General features: G+C 34.5%; 1 protein-coding gene across 1 annotated transcript in view; it reads left to right on the forward strand.

Moving 5' to 3' along the window:
* LOC110115436 (prostaglandin reductase-3) overlaps positions 1-27796 on the forward strand; it is a 94812-nt gene that overhangs the window by 15832 nt on the left and 51184 nt on the right. Inside the window, 3 exon segments of the mRNA XM_028700340.1 lie at positions 10095-10171; positions 14704-14791; positions 21122-21308. Coding sequence (XP_028556173.1) covers positions 10095-10171; positions 14704-14791; positions 21122-21308 — 352 coding nt within the window.

Consider the following 27796-nt stretch of genomic DNA (forward strand, 5'->3'; position numbering starts at 1 on the left):
TCATGCAAAAATAGCATGTATGCATATTGTCAACTGCACGAGTGCATTATACAACGCAAGTGCATTATACACATGCTACCCGGCATACAAAAATGTGTTACCTAAGTGCCTTATCCAACATTCAAATTCACCATGCATACGCTCCACGTAATGTGCAAAGATATTATGTGCATGTATTGTGCAATATGCAAATACATTATATGAAAATACACACGTACAAATGTGTATGTAAACATGCATTTACGCCATACACATCCATTGTGTTGCATGCACACACCCTGCAATGTGCAAAATGCATTATGCGAATCATACAACATGTCTATGCTCCAATTCATGAAAGATAAATGCTATTAAGAAGCAATCTTCGTTAATATATTATAGTCCTCGATGATTTGCTCATTCTTTTTGGAGTTGCTTTCAATGTTAATTATATTTTATATGGATTTCTTATAAATCCCAATCGTGTAACTAATGCCTTATTCTAATCCTATTTGGCCTAACATCCTCTGTAAAAGGAGGAAATCTTAGAAGAGCGTTATACGAAGAATTTTCCTGCACGATACTTGGAGATGCCCAGCGGGTGTATCAGTCATGTTGGGAAATTTTCTGCATGATGACCCTTCTAATGATCTCTCCCATTGAAGGGTGCATTGGTTAAATACACATTGAAGGGTACATTAACTAAACACACGTTCTATTTATATTAAATTTTATGATGCACGTGAACTCTAGAACATGACTGCTTGTGACAGACTTCTCAGTAACTAATCCTGAATTCCATGTTGGTTTTAAGTAAATCCTTCGAATGACAGGGAACCAGCTGTTTATATTGTGAACCTGCATAAAATAAATCAGTAGCAGAGAAACTCTATAATAGCAGAACCATGAAACTGTAGCCAATTCCTATATATATATATATATATATATATATATATATATAGGTTGAATGGAATAACAAAATGCCAGCTTTGTGCTTTCCACGATATACTGTATGCTGCCGTTTTCATGCCTCCTCAAGCTGATGAGGCAACTGCTGTAATCAGCTTATCAGCCAACGCCTTAAACCTATGGATTGACAATGATTTAGTAAAGACATCCGCTATCTGATCTTTAGTTGCAATATGATGCACGGTGATGTGTTTAGCTTGAATGCTGCCTCGAATAAAATGACAATCCACCTGGATATGTTCAGTGCGAGCATGAAAGACTAGATTTTCAGCTAAAGCAATTACATAAGTATAGTTACAATATAAAGAAGTAGGAGCAGTTGGAGCAGCATTACAATCAGCAAGTAGGTGTCACAATCAAATAATTTCAAATGCAGCAATGGCCAATGCTCGATATTCGGCTTCAGTGGATGAGCGGGCAATAGTAGCCTTCTTTTTAACACTCCAAGACATGAGAGACTTGCTTAAGAAATTGCAATATCCATAAGTGGATTTCTGGTCTTGTGGATCTCTAGCCCAATGAGAATCAGCATAGCCATATAAAATAAGAGAATCCTTGTATAACCACAATTTGAGAAGTGGTTTACCTTGAATGTATCGCAACAACATATCTTGAATGTAACACAACAGGAGTTTTAAGGAGCCAACATGATTGTTGAGAGGCTTATGCATATGTTGACACACTTGATGGATAGCAAAGGTAATATATTGTCTTGTGAGTGTAAGCTACTGCAATGATCCAACTAATTGCTGATATAAGGTAGGATTGGAAAATTCTAGTATTGATTGATTTGTTGTGGCCGGTTTAAGAGTATTGGGCATCAACACAGCTTCGGCATTCTGCATCGAAGCCCTTGCAAGAATTGTCTGAGCATACTGATTTAGGTTCAAGTGCAGGCCATAAAGTGGATACAACTTGAATGCTGAGGAATGATCTAGAGACCCCAAGTTTTGCATGGAAAACTTAGCTTGTAAGTTGTCAAGTAGGCTATTCAAAGTAGCTTGATCATTGCCGGTGAGCAAAATGTCATCCACATAAATGGGAAGATACATCGATATTGGAATGGGATGATATACCAATAATGAGGGATCAACAATGTTGAACTGAAAGCCAAAAGTTTGTTAATGACTTGAGAGAGTTGCATACCATTGACATGATTACTGTTTGGGATCATAAATGACTTTCTTTTGTTGACACACATGATTGGGATGGAGAGAATCTTGAAACCCTTGAGCCTGCTGGATATATATTGTTTCAAACAAATGCTTGTGCAGAAACGCAGTAGGCATGTCTAGTTGGAGAATGGGCCAGTTGCTTTGAAGTGCAATGATAATGAAGACCTACACTGTTGGCATTTTCTCCACTAGGCTAAATGTTTTAGTATAATCAAATCCATGTTCTTATTTGAAGCCTTGGGCTACGAGATGGGCTTTGTATCATGCCATTGGACCATCAAAATTAAATTTTGTTTTATACATCTATTTGCGACCTAGAAGATTTTGCTTATAGGGGCAGGGGAAGCGAGATCCCAAGTTTCTTGAGACTGTAAAGCTTGAAATTCTTGAGACATGGTAGTGTGTCAGTGCTCATGTTTAATGAGGTGACTATAAGTTGTGGGATCCATTGGCTGAATAAGCTGTGAAAGTGTAAAAATTTGTTTGGGTTTCAGTTTGTTAGTCTTCAGTCTGGTGAGCATAGGATGGGGTTGAGGTGGAGCAGCAACAATCAATGTATTGGGTAAAGGTAGAGATGTTGCGAGGTTAGATGATGATATAGCTGGAGTAGGGCTGATTGGGAAGCATCACTGTTGATGGTAGGAATGGGTTAGCTGGTAGTTCAGTGAGATGCTAGGGATGAAGAGGGGACGGTAGGCCAGAAGTCGTAATTAACACCAAGGGAGGTTGGGAGTAGACTGCAGTAAGGAAGCTTTGGAAAAGAATTGCTAGTGAATGAATAAATAGATTCATTAAAAATAACATGACAAGATATGTAAATTTTATTGGTAGAAGGATGAATACAACTATAGCCTTTTTTGAAATGGAGCATAACCAATAAATAAACAAGGCCGAGATAGTGGAGAAAGTTTATTGGGACTATGGACGAAGCCAAGGATTGCAAAGACACCAAATTTTTTTGAGATGAATGTAAGTGGGAAGTTTATCACAAAGTAGTTGATAGGGAGATAAGTTATGAGTATTTAGAGACGGTAGGCAATTAATGAGGTAAATTGTTGTATTTAAGGTTTCAACTCATAGAAATTGAGGAAGATTAGCCTCCATGAGAAGAGCACAAAGAGTTTCAATTATATGATGATGTTGGGTCAAGTAAATTGATGAATAATTCCTCATTGTTTTAAAAGAATTAAATTGAGTGTTAATAAACTCTCTAGCACCATCTGTGTGAAGGATATGTTGTTTGGCATTAATTCACATTTGATCTTTTGTTTAAACTTAAAAAAATTATGAAAAGCTTCAAATTTTTTAAGTATTGGATACCAAGGTTATGAAAATCGGACCAGACATAGAACCGGAAGAAGGAGAGGTTCAGGTTTTAATGATTTGATTGGACTACATCAAGGGAATTATTAGCGATAACTTTGTACATATTATCACATAACAAATCAATAAGATCAACCTCTGAATGAGTCCAACATTCAACTAAAACAATTAGTCGTTATTTTTTTATTGGATTTGAGTCATTACAGAGTTTATCAACTGAAGTAATCAAACCAAAGACCCTATGCTTCAAAATACAGAAAGATAGATATAATATGATAATCGTTACATGCCATATTATAAGGTAAGTATGCTGAACCATTACATGATGTTCATATAATTATATAATATATATGACTAGGACTTCTCATCTCATGATTGCATTGGAGCTATTGATGGAACACATGTAGATGCACATGTTCCAAATATTGAGAAGGTTGCATATATAGGACGATGCGGGTCACTCGCACAAAACATCATGACAGTTTTTGACTTCAATATGTGCTTCACGTTCATAATGGCAGACTGGGAGGGTAGTGCACATGACAGCCACATATTTAAATTTGTTTTATGTAATCATGAACATAATTTTCCTTTGCCACCTCCAGGTTAGTTGTTGATATTTAAAAGTGTCATACTGTTGAATGTATTTTATTAGATATTGATGCACACTTCCGAACATGTAAATATTTTCTTGTGGACGCTGGATATTCTATGCAACGTGAGTTTTTGAAGCAATTTTCAAATACAAGGTATCATATTCCAGATTTTGAAAGAGGCAGCCAATTGGTTCGTGGGAGGAAAGAAATATTTAATAAGCGACATTCTTCATTACATGTGTCATTGAAAGATCTTTTTGGTGTGTGGAAGAAGAAATATGTCATATTGTGTGATATACCAACTTATTCATTTAAGAAGCAAGTGAAAATAGTGGGGACTATGATGACATTACACAACTACATACATCGTCATCCTTCTTGAGATGATACAAGATTAAGTATTTGTGATAATGATCAATCATATATAACTGAAGAAGCATATGAGTATCTAATTGGACATTCATTGATAGATAATGATGAAGATGTAACAAATAATGAGTTAAGAGATGGTGAATGTGCTAAGGAGATGATCCATTTACAGGAGTAAATCACAAATGCATTGATGGATGAGATGAATTAGGAGTATATATATATATATATATATATATATATATATATGATCAAATTTCTCGGGAGTTATTGTTTGATTGTTAAGTAGATAGCAAAAAATTGTTGTTACTATATTTTTAAAATTGGGTATGAACTATTGATAGAATTAGATGTATGTTCAGTTAAATTGAATGCTCAGTTTGAACTATTGGTTTACATTATAATTGTGTTCTGTTATGAAAGATTCATTATAACTTTTAGAATGCTGCTGGTTCATTTTGTAGTTATGATTACGTTTCGTTGAATTGTTATTTTTGTTTTTTCTTCTATGTAATTATGATTACAGTTTATAAATTGTCTGGAGATATGCTTTACTCCTCAAGTTCAACACCCAATTGTTATTCAGATTGGTGGAAGCAACTTGGTGAAATTAGTAGAAGCTGCTGAACTTGCAAATTAATATAGAATTTGTGTTAGAATTATTCCCCGTGTGAATTCACGGTATTTGTGAGAACAGGTTTTACAATAGCTGCTTTGCAACAGATAGAGATGCATGATGTCTCTTGTTTTTAAATTACTAGTAACAACCATGAATTATATAGATCCGCATATTGCCTCTTGTTATAATCTGATGGTACTAGAATTGGTAGTGTAATTTCATTTTCACAGATGAATTCATGAATTTTATCATTTTTATAGTATGGCTGCTATGGTTTTGCTTGAAAACAATTTTTTCATTCTGTGATCAGGATGATTATGAAGTTGTAAGAAAAGTTGGAAGAGGTAAATATAGTGAAGTCTTTCAATGCATTAGTGTTTCTAACAAGGATCGCTGCATCATTAAAATCCTCAAACCTGTCAACAAAAAGAAAGTTTTTTACGTCTATTTGATGAAAAATTGTCTTTTGAATTCTAGAAGTCATACTGTTAATGTAATTTATTTTTGCCGAGCTACATAAAAGTCTATGTAATCAAATAGTTAAATCCTACTTGTTGCCGCGAAGAGCGGCGTCGGCGCAGAACAGCGTATCGTAGCGGGATTTCTGGATTCGTCGAGTCCGAGGTTTGTGGGATATCCGGGATTCAACAGAGTAGATGTATGATTTCATTTTCTTTTCCTTCGGGTATGGTATTACTCATTGGTCAACAGTTGCAAAGCAGGGCGAAATGGTTCTGTTATTTCTGACAGTTTAGCCACTGATGCAATGTCCACATTTCTACAATCAGAAGCTTCCAGGCTAGTTATGTCCATAGAATAGCTGAAGCTATTCAGTGATGGTTTCTTAGAGAAGATATTCTTAACTAAACATGGTCCAATAAATTTATCACAAGCTGGATACGCAGATCCCACTAGAGTGAAAATAGATGGTTTTAGAAGTATGTTTAATGCGGCGAAAGGGATTGCTAGATTTATGAAACTTTAGGACAAAGAGATAAAGCTTCTAGAGATGGAATGTCTGTTGTTAGAAGAAGCTGTTGCAGTTATACACAAGGTTGCACGAATGGTGATCCTCTAATGTTAACATTTGGTAGTTGAAGATGCACTAAGAACCATTTTGTAATACTTTTGGGAATCTTTGACGCAAGTAACAAAAGATCAAATATTTATATTTTATGGCAGATGAGTGAGATTACACTTCTTGTGGATACTGCTTCTCGCCTTAAGGAGCCCTTTTTAATGGTTATTGTGGTAATTAAAAAAAGACTAGCAATCTTCAATTTTGATTCAATCATTTTGGATTGCATGAAATTCAAGAATTTATTATTGGTGATACAAAAAAGTCTCCCATATCATTTATTTTTTGCATTAAAAAGCCCTATTTTTTAAAGTGTTTACCTGGAGCTTTGGGAACCATTATTGCCATTACTGATTGAGCATATTTTTTTCAGTCTTGAATAATTTATCATGAGTTGCAATTCCTGTATCATGCTACCTTGTAAACCAATATAATCTTCATTCAGTTGGTCTTTGAAACTGGATTTTTAGATTTTCCTTGTAATACTTTTGTTTAGCTTATTCCTAGCAAATTATCCTTTTTGTCCAAATCCATATCTACAATTTTGTGATTTTCTTATAATTTTTTATCAAGAGAGCATTTCTGCGTATTAGACATTTTGGTAGCTGATGATTTGAAATAATAATTGATGTTATAGTGCTAAATTTATGTGGAAAGCTGGGAGAATATGGAATGTTGAGATATGATCAGAGAGTAAATAATTTTTTTGTTGTAGATTATTTTAAAATATGATATTACATTATAAAAAAATTATATTATGATGTGTAAAAGTTGTAAAATATTTCATAAAAGTTGACACATTTTTTAATTTATAATTGTTAGTTAGCATATAATTTTTTTTAAAAATTTGACATTTACATAATTTATTTTTATCTCAATATATAAGGGTATAAATGTAATTTATTTCAATACAATTGCAGCATAGCAACTTGACAATTATACTTCCCAAATAAAATATACTGCTTTATGTACAGTAATTTCAAAAAACAATTTTATGTACAACAATTTTATAGCCTGCTTTACCGACAGTTGCAGCAGTCCCAAACGCACCTGGAGTTCCTCACTGCACAAAAAAAGTTTAGAAATCATCCAGCTCAATGGTTGTAGATTTGTACGTATTGCAGTTTTGAATGCTTGACATTGAACAAGGAGGCCATTCAAGGTTTGACGAATGATATTTTTAGGATAAAGCGGAGACCCAGTAGCTGCAATTGAATAAATCTTGCCTTTAACAACCAATAGATATTGCCATTTTTTGTCTTTCATAGCCAAATGACGAAGTTCATTTTTAAGTTAGATAATCTGAGAGGAGTAGAAGATTGAAGGCGGTGAGCAATGATAGACCAAATATCCGTACGGTGAACAAATGACAGCACATAGGGTAATAAATAAGGGGAAATGTCAGAATAGAGAGCGTTTGTTAAATTCTGATCAATATGAATCTAGGTGTGATAATGAGGATTGGGTGTAGGTAAAGTTGTAGCATTGAAGAGGTGTTTGACTGGACAAGTACAAAATCCATCTAAAAATCCTTCAAAGCCATTAACACGAAACAAATTTATCACTTGAGATTGCCAGGTTGGGTGATTTTTAGAGGTCAGTTGAGTAGAGATGACATTTTTAACATTAACGATCAAGAACTCAATTTGAGAAAGAACTAGAGCACCCATCTATCTCTGAATTTTCAGTAGAGGAAGCTACTGTTGTATTCATTATGATAGAGATGAAGACAACCAGTAGGAATAAGTGGCTCTGATACCATGTGAACCTGCATAGAATAAATCAGTACCAGAGAAACTCTATACTAGAAGAACCATGAAATTGCAGCCAATTCATCTTCAATACATCCCCTCTCTGAAATTACAAGACTATATATATAGTAATAAAGTAAAAAGGAATCATGGCTGCAGCAAAAGTTAGTTAGCTATATATGGCTCTGTTGCAGAGTATGTGAGAAATGAATGATCAGGATGAATGACATAATAGAATGCCAGCTTTATACTTTCCACTATGTACTGTACGCTGACGTTTACATACGTATGATCAATTGAATGGTATGATTTCAAGAACTTATAACTGCATGATACCCAATTCATAAGCTGAGAATTGAAGATGCTCAAGTATGCAACATAAAATCCATGTGACCAAAATAGCTGGCTGCTGGAGACCTCTTGACCTTTTTAGTTTATTAAGGTGTAATAGTGGAAAATCAAGCTGACCGTCTGACACTGATGCTTGAATTTAAGTGTTGATGATCCATGATCTATAAAGGGTGACATGAATGGACTTAGGTGGCATTAAAAAAAAAACTTAAAAAAAACAAAGACCTAACTCACTGGGAAAAGGTTAGCACATGCCCTATATATACATTTATACACATATTTTTTTTTTAAAGTAGTCTCCAGACTATTTGTGTTGAATATATTCCTAGAGTATCACGTTGCTCCAATTTAGTCCCTCAATCATACAAAATTGATCCAAAATGATTCATCATGTCGTATTTGTGATATAAAATTGATCTAAATTTAGTCCTAAAGGAACCATTTTAGATCAATTTAATATAAGTTAAGGAATTATGGCTTCATTTGAGACAACTTTCTTATTGCTTTCTAAAGCTTTTTTCTTGTCAAAAATTTTCAAGTTAAAAAAAAATTACACCAAAAAGATGCTTTATAAAACAGTAAGAAAGTTGTCTAAAACAAATCATAAATTAGAGCAACATGATACTTTGGGACTAAATTGTCTATATACAAATAACCAGGGGACTATATTTCAGTTTACCCCTATATATATAATAGAAAATGTGTTATCATATATAACGCATCTTTTAACTAAGCTAATATTTAAAGATGTCTAGCACTTTCTTTTACCTTGTGAGCTCTACATTAATATTACCGAACTTCTTGCAAGATCACTTGTAGAACAATAAACCTTTTGGTGTTGAATTATCCATTGAGATTTTATGTTATTGATCAAAGTGTGGAGGTTGCAAAATCTGACATCATTGGGCTCATTGAGATTTAGGATTTTCTTGTAATTGAGGCCCGATGAAAACAGTGAATATGTTGGGTAAAGTCAAAAGGAAAATCCTTGAAAATGGAGTAATTGACTGAGGCTGTGATGCCAGGGCTGACTCATACATAGGAATAGGGATGCAATCATGGGAAACTGTTGCCGTATCTTGAGCAAGAGTAGGCACAACTCCACTGAAAGTTACAGAAACAGCCATTCGATACCAATTCAAACTTGATAAATCAGCCCTGGCTTAGATTTGTTGCCTAATCCTTTTTTTACTAAGGTCTAGCTAGCTAATCAAACTAATGTTGGCTCTAAATAATAATAAATGAAATGCATAATTTCTAATCATAGAAAATTATCTAATACTTAGGAATATATTTATTTATTTATTTTGTATAAATGATGGGCCAAAGAAAGCTAGGTATTCCTCATGCAAAAAAAAAAAAAAAAAAAAAAAAAAGGGGCTAAAAGTTTTTACAATCATGGTTAGAATGTTACCCCAACCCTGGAGCCCCTTCCAATCCCATCAAAACCTAGGTTTGTCAAAAATATGAAAGGAAAGGTGAGCTCCCCTTTCTTCTAACTGTGTTAAATTGATTACTGAGAAGCTTTTAGATGGAAATCCTTACTCAGCCAAAGCAAATTCATGAATACCATGAATTTGAATGTTTATGCTCGTATGAACTTTGCAGATGCATCATACTGAGCAACGTGTACCCTGTAAAATTGCTTTAATAGTTGTGATAATCTTTAACATCTTTTATTCAGTGATTATATGATTGAGGCTCCCAAATACTTTAAAGGACTACTAGGTAGAATATAATCTTCTTAAGATACCACTGACATACTAAATTTGAAGTAGATTATGCATTATAATCAAAATTAAGATTTTCAATATTGAAATTTAATACAATTTAGAAGCTTAATTTGATCAAATTACATCCATCTTCGGATTATTCTTGTTACAGGTGGTGTGGTTTTATTTTCTAGATCACTTGCTCCATTGAAGCGAGAAGGGATTCGAGTGAATGTGCTTTGTCCAGAGGTATGCGAACTTTAAACTAATAAATTTATTTTAGGCTAAATTTTTGAATGAAATAGCATATAAATTAATACCAAGTGAAGCAACATAAAAAAAAAGAGAAAAAGAGATTAGGCCCAATCTTCTGTTGGATGGTTGACTAGCTTTGTCTCATTAGCAAATTTGGGCTTACATGACAAAGCAACTCACTTTCGGGTTTTATTATTTTTTGTTTTTTTAAATTTTGTAGCCAATTTCTTATGTATGCAATTGAAAATTTACTCATTTTGAGAGAAAAAATAAATTTATATTTTATATAAAATTATTGAAATTTCCTTTTTGAGCAAAGTTAGTTTAAGATGAAAAATATGTTTATAGTTTTTATAATTTATATAAGTGTACAACAACAATAACATCAAGCCTTTATCCCACTACGTGGGGTTGGCTACATGAAATTTTTTTCTCCATTGTGTTATGTTAAGAGTCAAATTCTCATTTAAATCTAATAAAAAAAAGATCATTTCTAATATTTTCTAACCAAGTCTTTTTAGGTCTACATGTATATCTCTTAACATAGGATAAATCTAATACATATAATCTCCTAACCAGGTCATCAGAAGGCCGACATTTTATGTGAACAACCCATCTAAGGCAACTCTCTCTAATATTATATGACATTGGAGCTACTCCGACCTTTTCATGTATATGCTCGTTTCACATTAAGTAAAGCCACTCATCCACTTGAGCATCCTTATCTCTGCAACACTTAACTTAATATTATGCTACTTTTTACTAGCCAACATTCTGCGCCATAAAGTATTACAAGTCTCAACATCATCTTATAGATTTCCCCCTTAAGTTTGAGGCGCACTTTTCTATCACACAACAGGCCCGATGTATTCCTCCACTTCAACTATCCAACTTGAATTCTACTAATAATATCTCATTCTATTTCATCATTACTTTGGACAATATACCCGAGATATTTAAAACTTGTACTCTTATTAATGAATTGATAGCCCAAAGTCATAATTTTTTCTAAGTGTGATGCATAAAAAATTATAATTTATTCATCTTAATGTAAATATAATATTTTGAATTAGATTTATATCATGAAAATTTTGTCAAATATTCTGACCCAAAATATTTATCAAATTCTATAGCATTAATATATTTTAATTATAGAATAATCGATGTTTTAATTTATTTTTTGCCACTTTTATTTGAATCTAGATCAATATTCTTTTCAGATGATAAATATATATGGGCTTATTTAAATATAAATTTTTATTTTGCTTGACGGATTCCAAGGATACTTTACAGGCTATCAAAAACTGTTAAATTTAAGTTGTTTTCTTCACTTTCAAATCGAATGTACTGTATTTAGTCATTTTTTTGTCAGTTAGCCTATGAACTTTACAGATAACTACGGTACTACAGTTTTATGTCAATTTTCATTTCACATCTTTAAGAGCTTTAAGTCAATTCAACTGGCTTCTTTAATAGCTAGTTTCAAATCAGTTAATCATAAATCTTTATTATTGTTACAACCATCTATGTTATGATATTTATGCTCTATCAAATTGAATGCATTGTATTTAGTTCAGATTTTTGTCACATGGCCCATGGACTTTACAGTCAAGTGGGCTCACACTATAATGTTTTTCCATATCGAAAGTAAAAAATGTGATGACAAATTCATATGGGACATATATTTACATCTTTTTCCAACATCTTGATAATAAGAAGTTTTAACAGGGAAGGATTAGTAAAAATCCAAAAGGGGTTAAACTTGTGTTGTAAAGTAGGTCACACCATCACACAAAATCAATTGTAAACACGAATACGCAGACTTGAGTAAGTAGAGAAAGCTAAACGACTGAGGCATTGCCAAGAGGTGCTTTTGAAGTATTTGTAGAATATGTTCGGATTTGGATGTATTGTGTTTCCTTTTCTTTGTTTTGATGTCTAATATATAATTACGTTTTTCTTTTTTTCATTTTTGGAAGTTTTCATTAGGATAACGTAGTAGTTTCTGTTCTCATTCCATTTACTTGTTATGAAGAAGAAGTTTTAAATCTATTTTTGTTCAATTCTACATACCATTTACTTTTTTATAAAGGAAGCATTTGTAAAAAATATGTTGAAGCTGTGAAACCCTTTAAGAACATAAAGTTAAATCTTAAATATTAATGCACTTTTGATGTAACGGTTGGAATATCAGTAGAAACTCCAAAGTTAAGCATGTTTGTACTGGCACGCTCTTAGGATTGGTGATCTCCTAGGAAGTTACACCAAGGGGACAAAATTGCATTTGCCATTTGGCCAAAGTGGACTATATCTTAATTGTTGAGAGTTTGGGCTGTTACAAATGATATCAAAGCAATACACTAGTCGGAATATGAGAAATAAGTGTACCTATTTGTTTGGTGGATGATTTTGGGCTAAGGAAACTAAGGAGGACGTCGACTACTTAGGTGGAGAAGATTGTGAAACCCTCAAATCCCTTAAATAAAATTAAGTTAAACTCTTAAATATTGAGATTTCTTTTGGTATAATGGTGAGAATTTCATTAGAAACTCCAAAGTTAAGTATGCTCATATAGGAGCACTCTTATGATGGGTCATCTTTCGGGAAGTTACAACAATGAGACAAAATCGTGAGGCCATTAGGACAAAACTGACAATATTTCAATAGTTGAGAGTTTGGGTTGTTACAAATGGTATTAGAACAATACACCAGCCGAAAGATAGGAGTTATGTGCTCCTTATATGCGTAGTAGATGGTTATGGGTTAAGGATACTAAGATATTAGAGTAATACAACAGACGTAAGATGAGGACTAAGTGCTTCTATCTACCTTGCGGATGATTATGGGCTAAGGAAATCGATGAGGATGTCAGTTATCTAAGTGAGGGAGATTATGAAACCCCTTAAGAAAATAAAGTTAAACTCTTGAATATTGAGGCGCATTTTGGTGTAACGGTTATAATTTTATTAGAAACTCCAAAGTTAAGCGTGCTTGTACAGGTGCACTCTTAAGGTGGGTGACTTCCTGAGAAGTTATACCAATGGGACAAAATCGTGAGGCTATTAAGTCAAAGTTGACAAAATCTCGATGGTTGAGAGGTTGGGTTGTTATAGAATAGAAGCCATATCACCTAAATATATTTATATATTAGATGGAAACTTACTTTGGAAACAAATAACTAACTTTATATTTATTCATTTAAAATACTCAAAATATCCATTAAAATCTAGAATAAATTTGAAATAAAATACTGAACATATAATAACTTAAGGTCTATGATGGTTTCTTCATGGTTTAGCATCAATCACAAACATGTAGTGACTTGCCTCACAGATGGGCTGGGTTTTCAACATCAACATTCTCATATGTCACTTCCTCTGAAATTATCTGGGCTTGGTTTCTTTGTATAGCCCGACAATATAGCCTTAGGTAGATTTGGAGTTATTACTCAAGTTTGGCTAGGATAAAATATGGTGTCACTGGTCTCAATCTTATGATGCCCAAAATGTTGCAGAAACAAGCTATTGTGATGCAGTTGTTAATTGGTGTGCATGATTGTTGGTTAGTCGTTAGCCCAAAACACGAGAGCCAACCACTCTCTACATCCACCGGCATTTATTTGGAACTAGTCGCTAATTTAGCGGGCAATTGAACTTGTTACCTCAGCGTACAGTAACTGGTTAAATGGGTGACTTGGCCTAAATTCAAATTTTTTTAATCACCACTTTACAGATAATTTAAGTTATTATGATGTTATGCTTTAAAATTTCATATTTATTTTATCATGTTAGAAGGATGATTTTCTTCCCAGTGGGAATATCTTCTTAAACAATGCAATTTGCATATGCTAACAAAATAAAATAAAATATGAAGTTGCTATTCTTTTGCTTTTGATATCTAGATTGTTAAATCATATTATGCAAAATTGTAAATTATTGTAAATAATTTGATACCAGAGTTGCTATACCTAAGTTCTTCAGTAGTTCTCACTATTCATGATAAGATGCTTATAGTTGAAATTCGAAGTTGCTTATGGAACGTTGTAAAATGTTGGTTTCGGTGAGAATAGCGTGATTAACAATATTTCTACTAATGCAATAGGCTTCTTCAAGTTTACAATGTGATTAATAAGAATGGATGGCGTACTTTTACTTCGCAAAAGTGCTAGCATAACTTATACTAGCCCTTATGGGATTATTTAGAAACAAAATTTTGCTCTTGTGTGGAGCTTAACTTTCAATTTTTTCCAGTCACATTACACTTATTGTTTGTCCCCTCTGATTTTTGTTTGTTTCATGATTAAATAGCCTTTAAGGTTGTATTCTTTCTAATCTTTCTGTCTTTTTGCTTTGCTGATTAAAGGTTTATGTGCTATAACTACTTTGATATACTTTCTTGACCATTACAATTTTTCAGAGTCAATATGTTGTTCCATTTTAGTATGGCATCAATGCTATATGTTAATATGCTGTTTTTTATCATCCTATTAATCAATACTAGGCTTTTGTGTGCATCATACACTGCAGTTTGTGCAAACGGATCTGGCATCAATGGTGGATGGGAGATACATTAATGCAGTTGGTGGTTTTGTATCTATGGACATGGTTGTGAATGGTATGCTGTCATTGAGCATTTTAGTTTTTGGCATTCTCATTTCTAAAGAACTGTTGATTATTTTTTATTTGTCATAGTGCTAAATCATTGCCTCATAAAACTTGAAAATATTTGGATTTATGGCCCCTTTTATCTGTTTGATTTCCGCTAAGAACTTCATTGTTCTGCTGATGATTTGGTTCAGTGCTTGTAATTTTTCATGCCACATGTTGGAAGTGATTGCTATAAATTATTTGAAAATTTGTAATGCGCCAGTTGTTGGAAAAATAACCCAAAATAAGCTTGCAAAAACCCTTAACACTATAGGTGCAAAAAAATGAAGTGGTTCAACCACATTGACTTCCCTACGCCCACAATTGCGTAGAAATAATTGAGAAGGAATATCATAATCTTCTATTCCATACAGTCCTTTAAATGTTGAGAGTGATAATAAGGAATCATAAAGTAAAACAAGATACTTTTGGAGTTGATATCACTATTATTTATTTATATTTCTTGTTCGCAACAGTAAAACATTTTTCAGCACAACCAAATTTTGCCCCTACCACCAACCGCTTTTTCTGGCATCATGGTGTTGCCTACGACACCACCACCCTTATGTGGATGCTACCATACTGCATCTTTTGATATGTACTCCATCAAACCAAGGCTATTCGAGTTGTCTGAACTTTGGAGAATAGAGGTCTGAATCTTTATCAAGAAGAAGGAATGGTAAGATCAAGGAAGATCAAGGAACAATAATTTGTGCTGCCTTGCCACCTCCATCTCTTTATTTCTAGATTTAAAAAAATGGTGACGAACATCAGGCAACTAATATAAGTTAGTTAATGACAGCTATGATACAACTCAACTAATAGAAAATTATCATTATAGAAAGCTAAGTCTTTAATGAAAAATTATAATTCTCGATGCTTTTTTATTGCTAACTTCATGAGGTTTTGATGCTTTCTTATTGCTAACTTCATGAGGTTTTGTTTGTTCCTCAAATTAGTGTGGAGTTGCTGTAGAACTTTTTTAGACTCCCGTTGTACTTCATGCTGTCTTCGCCTTCGGTGAACTTGGATTGTGTGGAATCATTGTTGCGGGGGTATTGTCCATAAATGATTTGAAATGGTGTCAGCCCTAGGCAATTATTTGATATATCCATTACAAAATTTTGGAGATATTATTCCAACTGTCTATTTGTGACCTCCGTTTGTCCATTGACTTTGGTTAATATGAACTACTATTTTTCAAAGTAGTTCCTCCTACTTCAAGCTCTTGAATTTTGGCCTCATATTTCTTTAGAATCACCTCTCGTTCTTGCTTGAATTGTTCTTGCATAAATTTCTTTTTCTTCATATATTGCTCCGTACACAAGTGCATCTTCATTTGTAGTTTTTATAATTCATTTTGTAGATGATTGGTTGAACTTCCTTCTGACATAATTCATCTGTCCATTGGAAGAGGGAGTTCAAAATCTTCAGGTTGATTTTCTTCCACAATTGATTCAATTTTTTTTTTCATTTTTTTAAACACTTAAAAAAGATGCAAAAAAACCTAGGAAAATCCAAACCTAGGCTCTGATACCAAATTGATGCAACCAAAAGCTCCCAAAACAAGTAGGAGATCCTTGGTCACAAAAAAGAAATAAAATAAAAACTAAACTAGGTCTCCACAACAAATTGGAGACCACAACATAACTTTTGTAAAACAAAACTTTAATTTGATAACTTGAAATGACATTACAATGACACTTACAAACTTAAGAAATAAAAACACCTAAAGGAGCTTGCATTTCCATCGCTTGAGAAGAAAGATGCTGATGGCATCGAACTTGCTGAGAGAGAAAGAGGTTAGAAGCCGAGACGAAGGAGAGGACAAGCTCGCAAGCTTTCCTAGGAGAAGAAAGAAAGAGAATGGAACAAGCTCGCAAGCTTTTCCAAAGAAGAAAAAACCCTCAGGTTTTTGGCTCAAAAAATCTCATTTTAAACTCCTCTTTTATTCTCAAAATATATAATATATATAGGAGAAAAGGGGGTAGCTAAACAGCCAAAGTTTCCCCCATTTAAACTAATTAAAAAGGGGAAAATGGAAGGCCAATAGTCAATCCAGAAAAGCACCTGAACAGTCACACAAAAAATCGGAAAAAGTAGCTAAGGGGGGAAGGAACAGCAGCCATGGGAATCGGTACAAGCAACCCAGGGAACCGGAACAGGCAACCCAAGGAACCGGAACAGACAGCCAGACAGGGAACTAGAACAGGCAACCAAGGGGGGAGAAGAACCGGGCACCACATGGAACCGAAACCAGCAGCCCAGGGAACTGGAACAGACAACCCAAAGGGGGAAGGAACTAGCCACGGGAAGAATAACCAAATGGGGGAACCAAAGGGCCATTAGAGAGGGGGAAAGAACCTACTTAATCTCCAATTTATGAGCTTAAAAAGTAGTCCTAAAGATATTAGTGAGCTGAATTTAGTAGAGGTCATAGAAGCTCACCAAATTACAACCCAAAATATTTTGACCCCCCTTTTGCCTACATCAGTATGTACATTCTTGTATTCTGTTGTTATGGTTTTTTGAATCCTCATGATTAGCTCTACCCATATGTCTGGTGAGTTAGAAGGACTTGTCTTAATCCATAGGCTTCTTAAGACATTGTATATACCTGAGTTTTTTGAGTGCAAGAATTTAATCAATTTAACCTTTGAGCTTGTTGAACTAGAGAGACATACCACTAAAATTTTAGACTTTTTGAGCCAATGGAGGTATGAATGTGCAAATTTTGCTACATGAGCTTAACAATTTTGTATGTTTTGAGATGACTTGCCCCTTTGACTTATTAAGCTAATGAAACCGTACCCCATATGTCGAATGATCTCTATAAAATGTATTTCCTTGATACCAAGCTTCAATGTTCACTGTAAGATATTTGTTGTGTGACTTGAATGTTTTAAAATGCATGTCATGTTTTAAAGCAACTTTCAAATAGACTAGTCTAAGTCTCAACTTTGAACTGGTCAGCAGTTTGCATCATTTGAGAATGTTGTTAATCCCACATGAATATGTATATATATATCTTAAAGCTAGTGGAAGCACATGACAATCCTTTTTTTATGGGCTCTATATTCACTAGAATATAAGTGGGCTACTCTTGATACTATTGTACAAAATGAGGAGATATCAAACAATATCTATATAGAGCCTCAAGTGACCAATAATGTAGAGGCCTTCCCTAGTGGAATAATCAAAATTTTGATCAGTAGGGAGTAGTCATTCCCAAGCCCAGCCTACCCTATGAGTATAGAATTATGGAGTAATGGTTTCTTGAGATAGATTATATTTGTTTAACTAGATTTTTCTTGACATCTGATAAAAATTTATTTAAATTTGGGTTTAAGACTTCATATGGTGGCAAGCCTCTATAATTAATTATCCCTCCTACTCATAGAAGAGCAGTCTTGCTTAGGTTGCGGAGATTTAACATTTAGGTTTTAAGTTAATTAATGAGAAATAATTTTAGAAATTAAGGTAGATTCAATCAAATCTCATGGTTCTGTTACTCTGGGTATATTGATACATCTGGTTTTTTGTTTTCCAATGTTAGAAGATATTGAGCTGTATCAGGGAGTCTAATTAGTAACAATGGATTGCCTATAATTAGATATCCTGAGCGAATATTGTGAATGCATGTATTAAAGATGTGCTTTGAAGATTAGCATTGACTTGTCCATTGGAAAAGGGTTGGCCGTACTAGTTTGACTTATTAGTTTAGAGGCACATAAATTTTTCACTTGTGGTTTAGTGGTATTAAACATAATCGTCATGAGTTTAGAATATTTAATGATCATTAATTGTCCACGAGTTTTAATTTGATTCAAATAAACTTGCTTAAAATACATGAAATTTGATTATTGGGTTTGATTTTGATTGATGAACTTGTTATCATAGGAGCGGCCTCGAGTTTAGTTTAGGGTTTTATCCTTGGGAAGGCCCAAGAATTAATTTTTCTTTGATGTGTTTATTAATACAAGAGACGACACCAGTTTAGTTTGGGGTTTGCATTTTTGGAAAGGATTTAGAAATAAATCTTGCTAGCTTTTGTGCTGGCTCAATTGATGAGATTGCAACATTAATAGGCAGTCCAGACTTTCAGCCTCAAGAATGAGGAAAGCTCAATAATGATTATTATGATTTTATCCTATCGGTAAGGTGATCCAATTAATTGGTGTGATGGGCCTGGGTTGAGGTTTATATTCTTTGGAAGTCCTAACAATGATACTTGTGATTTAGGGAGGGAGGAAAGCCCAACACTAAGACTTGATTTTAACTATCAATCTCAACCATGATAAGAGTATAAGGCTTACAACTCTACTCATTAGAGAGACATAATGGTTTGGGACTTATAACTCTAGGTTGAAGGGGAGTCTAACATTGATCTAGTTGTTTTGACTTAATGGCGATTTATAAGGATGAGTCTTGTGATCCGATCTATCAATAAAACCACTTGAGTGGGGAGTCTTATGACGTGGTCTTGTAGGCAAGACAAATCAAATTGTGGGACTTATGACCTTACTCTATATGCATTGTGGCTTAAAGTTTGGGCAAAAAGGTTGGATGGTTGGTATTGTTGGATGAGAGGAAACAAATCAACAAGGTTGAGTGGCGGTAGTTGCTGGACTTAAAGATTTTAAATACAATGTTACTCAGCTTGAGGAAGTTGATCTTGAGGTCTCGAAGTATGGGGAAGACAAGTGATGAGGGCATATGGGATCGATGTTCTAGTTGCTGGAAGGTTCTAAGATAGAGCTTGAGAGTTTGTGTGTGGCTGAGAGAAAAAATAGAGAGAGGGTCGAGTCATGTAGGAGAAATAACTCAGAGAGCGAGAGGGAGACCTATAACTTGTGTTTGGGAGATGTACTTTGCTGAGAGAATAAGTTGAGAGAGAGAATGTGAGTAGAGGGTGTTGGAGACTTAAAAATTATAGGGCTAGTGAGCAGGAGATGGTGTTTGGAGAGAGGGTTTTTGAGGAGAGTCGTGAGGCTCTCTTGGTCGTGGATAAGGGGCATCAATTGCGAATGTGGGAGAGGTTGTAGTGACTGATTGCTTTAGTGCAGTTGCGAGGGCATGCGTGAGTCAAGATGCGTGGGAATTGTGTCTGGTTTACTCTCCCTTTTTAGGGCAGTTAAAAGCATGAATTGTGGGCTCACATACTCGAGTGGAGCCTATGATCAACGCTCTCCCTTGCAATCATCTTGGCAATGCGTGCAACTACTAGATGCTAGGGGCGGGTGTGACTAAGGATCGAAGAGGGTCCATGACTGTTTAAGTTTGCATACTTCTGACTAATTTGATGGCCAATAAAAGAAGAAATTGAAAAGTAACAGATTGGATGGAGATCTGATTTTGAAATTACTTTTTTTTATAAATCATTTAAAGTAAATTGTTGTCCCGAAATTGGCCAAGAAGGTTCTAAATTAATTGTAAAACTTGCACTCTTAGCTCATTAATGGGCATTACTTTTAATCAGGAAAATTAATTATACCTAGTCTTAAGGATTAAAATCTTTATTAGATTAGTTAAGACTTGATTAAGCAAGTTTAAGCTCAATTGTCCCTAATTTTAAAGCTGAACAGGTACACCGGGCCCAAACTATGCTAGATTGAACTACCAAGCAAGATAATTAAGTAGAGGATTCACAACACAAAGGCAAAATAGTAGTTGAAATATTGAGCCTAAGTTCTAAAGAAAAGCGGTAACTTTTATAACTACATTCTCAATCACAATTTTATTCCATTTTCTCAAAAATAGCTTTTCTATAACAAATTTTGGGAAAGCAAGGAAAATGCTCCAGTTTTTTCATCCAACTGTTTTTCCTACCAAAAAGCTGTAAAAACTTTCACAAATGAAGCTACTATTGACTCTCGAGTGCTTTACGTTTACACAGACCCTTCTTTTAGCTTTAAATAAGATTGTGACTAATGTCATTAGAATTTATTATATTTGGTTTTATTAAACATTATTAGCTTGCCAAGCTTAGTACCAACCACTTTTGCAAAATTTCGTTGGTGCATATAACACTGTTATTTTAAGGCATATGTTTGTTTTTGATGATTCCTAAAAATGAGTTGTCAATATTCTCCACTATAATGCCATTTTTTTCTGATCGTTAACTTTTGTAGAAAAATTAGTTCGTTTAACTGTTCTCCTTTTATGGACACTGTTGACTATGAAATTTCTCGAATCCTTGTCAGCATTACATAGCTATGCTTACCTATCATGTGAGAGTTATTTTTTAAACATCTAGAACATGTCTAATGACATATTTTATTGCATGTTGCATGCCTAGGTGCATTGGAGCTTATTACAGATGAAAGTAAAGCTGGTGCTTGTCTATGGATTACAAAACGTCGAGGATTGGAGTACTGGCCAACAGCTGCGGAAGAAAAAAAGTATATGATACGATCATTGAAATCGAAAAAGAGCTTCACATATATTCCTCACAAAATTCAAGTTCCTGATACTTTTGAAAAAGTGTAAGTCATTTTTGAGGTACATTATATGTAAAATTCATGTCATTTAACTTTCACTTATGCTCTGCCAATACACAAAAGCTGATGCTGAGCAACTTATTCTTGGTTGCTAGAGGGACCTTTCCTTCTGCTATATGATACTGAGAGAGAAAAAGGACTTTGAGGGATAAAAATCATCCTTTAATATAGTTGGGGATTATTATGATCTTTCATAAAGAATCAAATGATCATTTTGATCCTTTTCCTGTTATTGAGATAAAATATGAGCCATGTTATGATCATCATTAGTAAATTATGTTCTTTATGGAGCAGCTAGGTCCTGCTTTACCATTCATTCATGGTGAGAGACATCAACTAGAGAACATAAAGATATGGCGTGGACATTGGAAATTTTTATTCTTTTTGGACAAGTGCCATTCACCATATTATGGTGCTATCAATAATATTGCATTACGTTTCAAGTCTGTACCGATGTTGGATTCCCCAAGTTATTTGATACACTTCAGATCATATTATTATTATTTTTGGACATTTATGTTAACTTTTTTCATTAGTGTAGATCCATTCTCTGGGCCTAGGGATATGTTAGCAGCATAGTTGTTTATTTTGAAATTGTACGTATTGTTTGCAAAAACTAGAAAATGTAAGGCTTTGTTCTTCCCTTAAGTAATTTCAAGAACCCAATTAGCATAAGCCTAAGTGTAATGTCATTTTGTTTCTAAGATAACATATCCTAAGCTAATTGTAGTATCATTTTGTTTTTTATTTTTTTGTCTTGGTTTATTCCATCCATTTTGTTTTAGTTCCCAAAGAAAACAATGAATGCTTTATATGTGAATGATATGTTTATATTTTATGTAAAACATAAACACGGGGGGCTACAAATGAATTGAGCCGAATAGGAGCTTGCTCAAGCTTGAGCTAGTTTGTCAAAACACTATTCGAGCTCTGTTTGAGTATTTGTAGTAGCATACAAGCTCTATTCATTTAAAATTATTATTTGAGCTTTGCTTACTTGCTGACCAAATGTGCCTTATTGACCACATTAACGGCAAGATGATCGAGCAGCTTGTTATATATTATTACAAGCCTTATCGATCTTATTAATGAGCAGCCTATTGAGCTTAAAATTGAGACTTTAATTGATTGAGCTATTAAAGAAAACCATTTTAATGTTCATAAACAAGTAATTTATGTTCATGAACAAAATCATTCTAATATATATAAAAAAACTCTTACATAATCAAATATTAAATATATTTATATTTGCGTCGTAAATGATAATATTATCGAGCCTTACTCAAGCTTTTTAACAAGTTTGTTGACTAGTTTTAAATGATATTGTTCATGATCATAAATGAAACAAACACCAAGTTGTTCAAGCTTGTTCAATTATCAATCGAGTATTTATTAAAGAATTGAAGTTTATTTGATTAGTTAATTAAATGATCATGAACGAGAAGACTCGTCATCTATATCTTTTGTTCTGCCAATTGAACCATGCCACAGTTCTTGCAACCCAACAGTAGCCATTGAATCAATTGGTTATACCTATCTTCATTAGTCCAGCATGGTGGCTTGTTAACACCCACTCAGAGTGATTTCCTTTAGTGATGTAACTACCATTGAGCCTTGATAGTGTTCCCAGCTATGATCAATATCATGCCTCACTTCAACCCTCTTTCAGGTAATCATGAGATATATGAGTTGTTTGGTTTGAAGTAAAATGAGCATTAAGTATTCTAAATGCAGATGTTTTAAAGATATTATCATTTGGCTTGAAGTAAAAGAAATACAAAGTAAAATTTTGAAGTATTTGGAATTCACCATCTAGTTCAATTTTTGGTATATTTAAAAATCAATATATTTATTCAATTTTCAAATACACTATAAATATTTTGTCATTACCACCACAACCGACACAGCCCACTGCCTACGGCTGTTGCTTCCACCGCCTCCTATCGCCCTCCACTATTGCTTGCCACTGATTGTCCTCTACGCTGCTGTTACAGACTACCATGTATGGTCTTTGCTATCGGTTGTTTTCCCCTGCTGACCTCCACCATCACTGACATCTCCTCGGCGTCGACCACTAACCAACACCATGGCTGTGATTTACATTACATTCATTTTATTTCAAGCCAAAAGAAGATTTTATACATGCTCGTTATGTACAAATTTATTCAATTATGATCATAGTTGGTCAGAGAAATCATAAGTCGTGCAAACTTTAGTGTTAGGAATTATTCGATACTTATATTAGAAGTTGAGTAAAGTGTTAACATTAATGATTCAGTTGAACTGAAAATAACTTCAAATAGGATTTTTATTCTGAAATACTTTTCTCTCATTCAAATTTTTTTAGTTGCTACAACCTGAATCAACAATCAATTTGTTAGAAAAGTCTAGAAATTTCTTCCCTTGACTTTTCCTTTTATTTCTTTCTTCCTTTCCTTCTTTTTCTTTATTTTTTCTTGTAATAGTCCCCAGCCGCCTCTAGCACTCGATCAACCACTAGGAGCCCAACTGCTTTAGAGGGCCTTAGTTTATGGAATGTAGGTTGTGCGTGTGTGAACGCGCGTGCGAGTGTGAGCGTCCGTGTTTGCACATGTAAATTTCATGTGTGTGCGTGCGTAGTTTTCATTTGATTTTTCTTCTTAAATCCATTGCCCAATCAACTGCCTTTGCCGCTGGAAAACTCGATAGATTGGGTGCTTCAATATTACTACAATTCAATAAATGCTGCTACCATATTATTAATAGGGAAACTTAGGGAATGTAATTAAATCCTAAGTGATTTCATAATCTAATATAAATATGATATTTGTACATACAGTTACATATAAAAATAAATGAAATGAAGCGTAGAATTTAATAAAAATGATTTCGATGAATTTCAGGATGTGTAAAGTGGGATATAATTTTTTAGGAGAAAATTTTATAATACTTATAAAAAAATTCGGTGTTACATTTAACATCGTAGGTTCTTAGTCTCCCCACATTATTTTTTTGGAACTTAATTGAAGATTATATCTCTTCAAGAATTGTGCTGACATCACCTCCACAATAACTAATTGCTTGAGACTAGGTTCTGTATCTACTGACCAGCCCAATCGGCCCCACCTCACGCACATTTGCTCCCTAAGCGACACAATTGTTCGCCCCCAAATGACACAACTGTTCGCTCCCAAATGACACAACTGCTCACTTTCATTTCCACAAAATTGCACGTAGGAGACAGAACAGCTTCATTCGACTCTCACGCATAGAATCGCCTGTTGGTTGCTCTCTCGCGATCTCCGTCAGCCGCACGCGAGACCCATCCGTCCGCGACCCGATTCGCCTCCGTCCCGCTTGAGCTCACTCCCTTCTCGCTCTCTCTTTTCTCTCGGTTTCACATGTAACAAATGACCCGCATCTTTGTCCCACATGAGGCCCTTGACCGGATTGCAAATCATGGCCTTGCCTTTTCTCCCACGCGTGAGTGATTGCACACACACCTCTGTATGCACGCGACCCGTGACTGCAGGCTCGAGCCCACACACTCGCGCTGTGCTCTTGCATCCTCTCGAAACCAACCCCGACCTCATCTACCTGTGTGACCTAGCCAGTTCCTTGCCCTATTATTATTATTATTAAAAAACTAGTCTCACTAACACTAATGTCGTCGTCATCGTCGCTCACTGTGCACAAAGGTATAAATTTTTTTTTTGTTTGCTTAAACAACAAGTATCGAAGACTCGTCGTTATATCTTTGATTCGGCTGAGGGAAGAATGGGGGTATGAAGACCTGCGCTATTGTATCATTTATCTGGCTAGGAGAAATGAACATACAAAGACCTTGCATCGTCGGATTTTTGATCTGGTTGGGAAGATTGAAAGGCAAGCGCCTACCTGACACCTACACGAGGGTGGGATGCTGGGAGGTTGTCAAAATTTCAAATGACAAAAGATCCTCCTTGTAATTAATCTCAAATAAAATTGTCATTTAAAATGTTTAAAAAAAATTAATTGTTATTTCAATTGATTTAGAAATAAAAAAGTATTAAAAATATATAATAAAAAAGGAGGGGCAAAAAGACTATTATTGATATTTAACATGTGTGCCTCATAAAATTTAGAGACAAGTTGCAAACCCCTTTGAGGATGTTTCTTGGGTAGCCCCTGAAAATACAACACAATGAGATATTCAATTCAATGGTGGCACAACTTCAAGCAAAATTACTTCTAAGGCTTCTAAGAATCCGAATGTTTTAGGAAATTCGAAAGACAACACTATTGACCTAAACAATGGAGAGAATAATGATATACTTGATACAACCAAACCTCAAACCTATGGCGATGTGAGTGGGACGGTTGGTGGTGGTGAAGTAGCAAAGGAAGTTGAAGACAAATACAAAGAGTGGTGGCAATGCTTGAAGAGTTCAAAAGAATGGGCAAGGCAGCAAAACAGAGCATAATTCTAATGAAACTTCGAATATTGAGGTGGGAGAAACAAGGAACATAATTATGATCTAGGAACATGTTATGAGAAAAATAGTAATCCCAAACAGTGCTCTAATTAAATTATAGGCAATGATCAACTATTAGCTAATAAGGACAAGAATTCTGCAGAATCTCAACCGGAACAATCAGGAACAATCAGATAATTCGAACAACTCCTAGGAAACTATTGGAGATGAGCAACAACTTGAAATTGAGAAGAATTCCAGTCAAACAAACAGTGATGAACAACAACAATAAGATGATTTGAAGAATTCCAAGCAGGTGGAGAAATATGATGATGATGATGTTAAGGTTAAGAAAGATCAAGAGATATGAAATGCAATGTCTGTGTTGTCAATATCTATGTGCTGGGAAATGGTTGCGAAAAGGTGCAATGCCCTAAACGAAGTGGGTCTGGCAATCTATAGGAAGCTATCAAACAATACCTGCTATGAATCAAGAAAGCAGAACAACCCCCTTATTTGTCAAGAATATGACGATCCAAATATAGTAGGAAATATTTATCTGCAAGTGTGTATTGACAAATTGTCTAGAAATCCTGTTATATTTGGTGTACATTGATCTGATGATTGGTCACAAAGGTTGAAGAAAACTTATTGGATATTTTTTTAACCAACTCACTAGTTGGTGTTTATGGAAAGCCTGCCCCTGAGGACTTCCAAGAAGATTATAAGCATTGTAAAAAGATTGTTAACAGTTCATGTGTGAATGGAATGGGATTCTGCATGTGCTCTGATCTTTATGTCAAGTTCCTAAATAATGCTTCGAGGATTCGTTAAAATTATTCAAACTCCTCTACAATAGCTCCGATCTATATCTTTAAATATATTCCGCATGTGCTTTGATCCTTTTTTCAAACTCCTAAATGCGAGATTTGAGAATGCTTTGCGGATTTACTAAAAATTCTTAAATACTCCTATTATAATTGTGTTGATATTAGGTTTTAACCAGAGATAACTATTTAACTCTAAAAAATGACCTCAAAATTCTAAAGTCATTCAATCAAAATCTAAACTCAATTCCTGTTAAGAATTTAAACTCTTAAGACGAAATCTGTCATAAAAAACTTAAAGCTAAAATTCATCCACACTTCACAATGGTTTGGTGAGGATGATAAATTGAAGAATAACTTTAGCTCATAAAGAGCAGATATCTTGTTGCTGAATGTATTACTTCAATTCATTCTCAATTGATTCATAGCCAATAGCAACGTGGCACATGCCTTTTGACCGGGTGGTTTGGCTAAAAAATGACACCACTATATTGCAGTCATGGCCAAAAACCCTTGTGTTCCCTAATGGTTAAAAGTGTGTAATGAATAATAGGGTACGCTCGATAAGATATAAAGCTCTCTGTTTGCTATGGTGAACTTAAATTCAACCCCTTAGATAAACATCCAACCTAGATCTACAAGGTGTTCTTGGACGAAATAACCCATGCCTTCTGGCAGGTTCCTTATGTTAGGTATTCTTGTACGAAACAACCCATGCTAGGGACCATGAGAGCCCGTGATGACCGAACAATGGGATCTTGATCGGGCCTATGATTTTTTTCCCATTACTCACTTTAAGTATATGGCGATAAATTTTAAATCATAAACACGAAAATCCAAAACCAAATTTAAACCCTAAAATAGCTGCTATTATATGTCAGGTAATTATTGCAAACTATTAACGACTAGCCTTAAATGAAAGTTTTATGTTATTGTCGGGAGGGGTAATTCATCATAGGGGCTTGTGGCTATGGGAAACCAGAACTCAGATCATAAATTCCTCGCAAAATGAGGGCGAAATCTCTGAGTAGTGTCTTTTCTAAAATCCAATATGCCTTTTGAAATTTACCCCATAACCTAAACATATTAAAACTCTCCCTGTCAACAAAAGAAGGCGCGGAGAGGTCGAGGGGAAAATTTTTGAAGCCCACCGATTCCTCCATAGGCTTTGTCTCTTGCAGACTACTTACATAGGGTTCTTGAGGAACAAGTA

Source organism: Dendrobium catenatum, unplaced genomic scaffold, assembly GCF_001605985.2.
Source record: "Dendrobium catenatum unplaced genomic scaffold, ASM160598v2 fragScaff_scaffold_1483, whole genome shotgun sequence".
NCBI lineage: Eukaryota > Viridiplantae > Streptophyta > Magnoliopsida > Asparagales > Orchidaceae > Dendrobium > Dendrobium catenatum.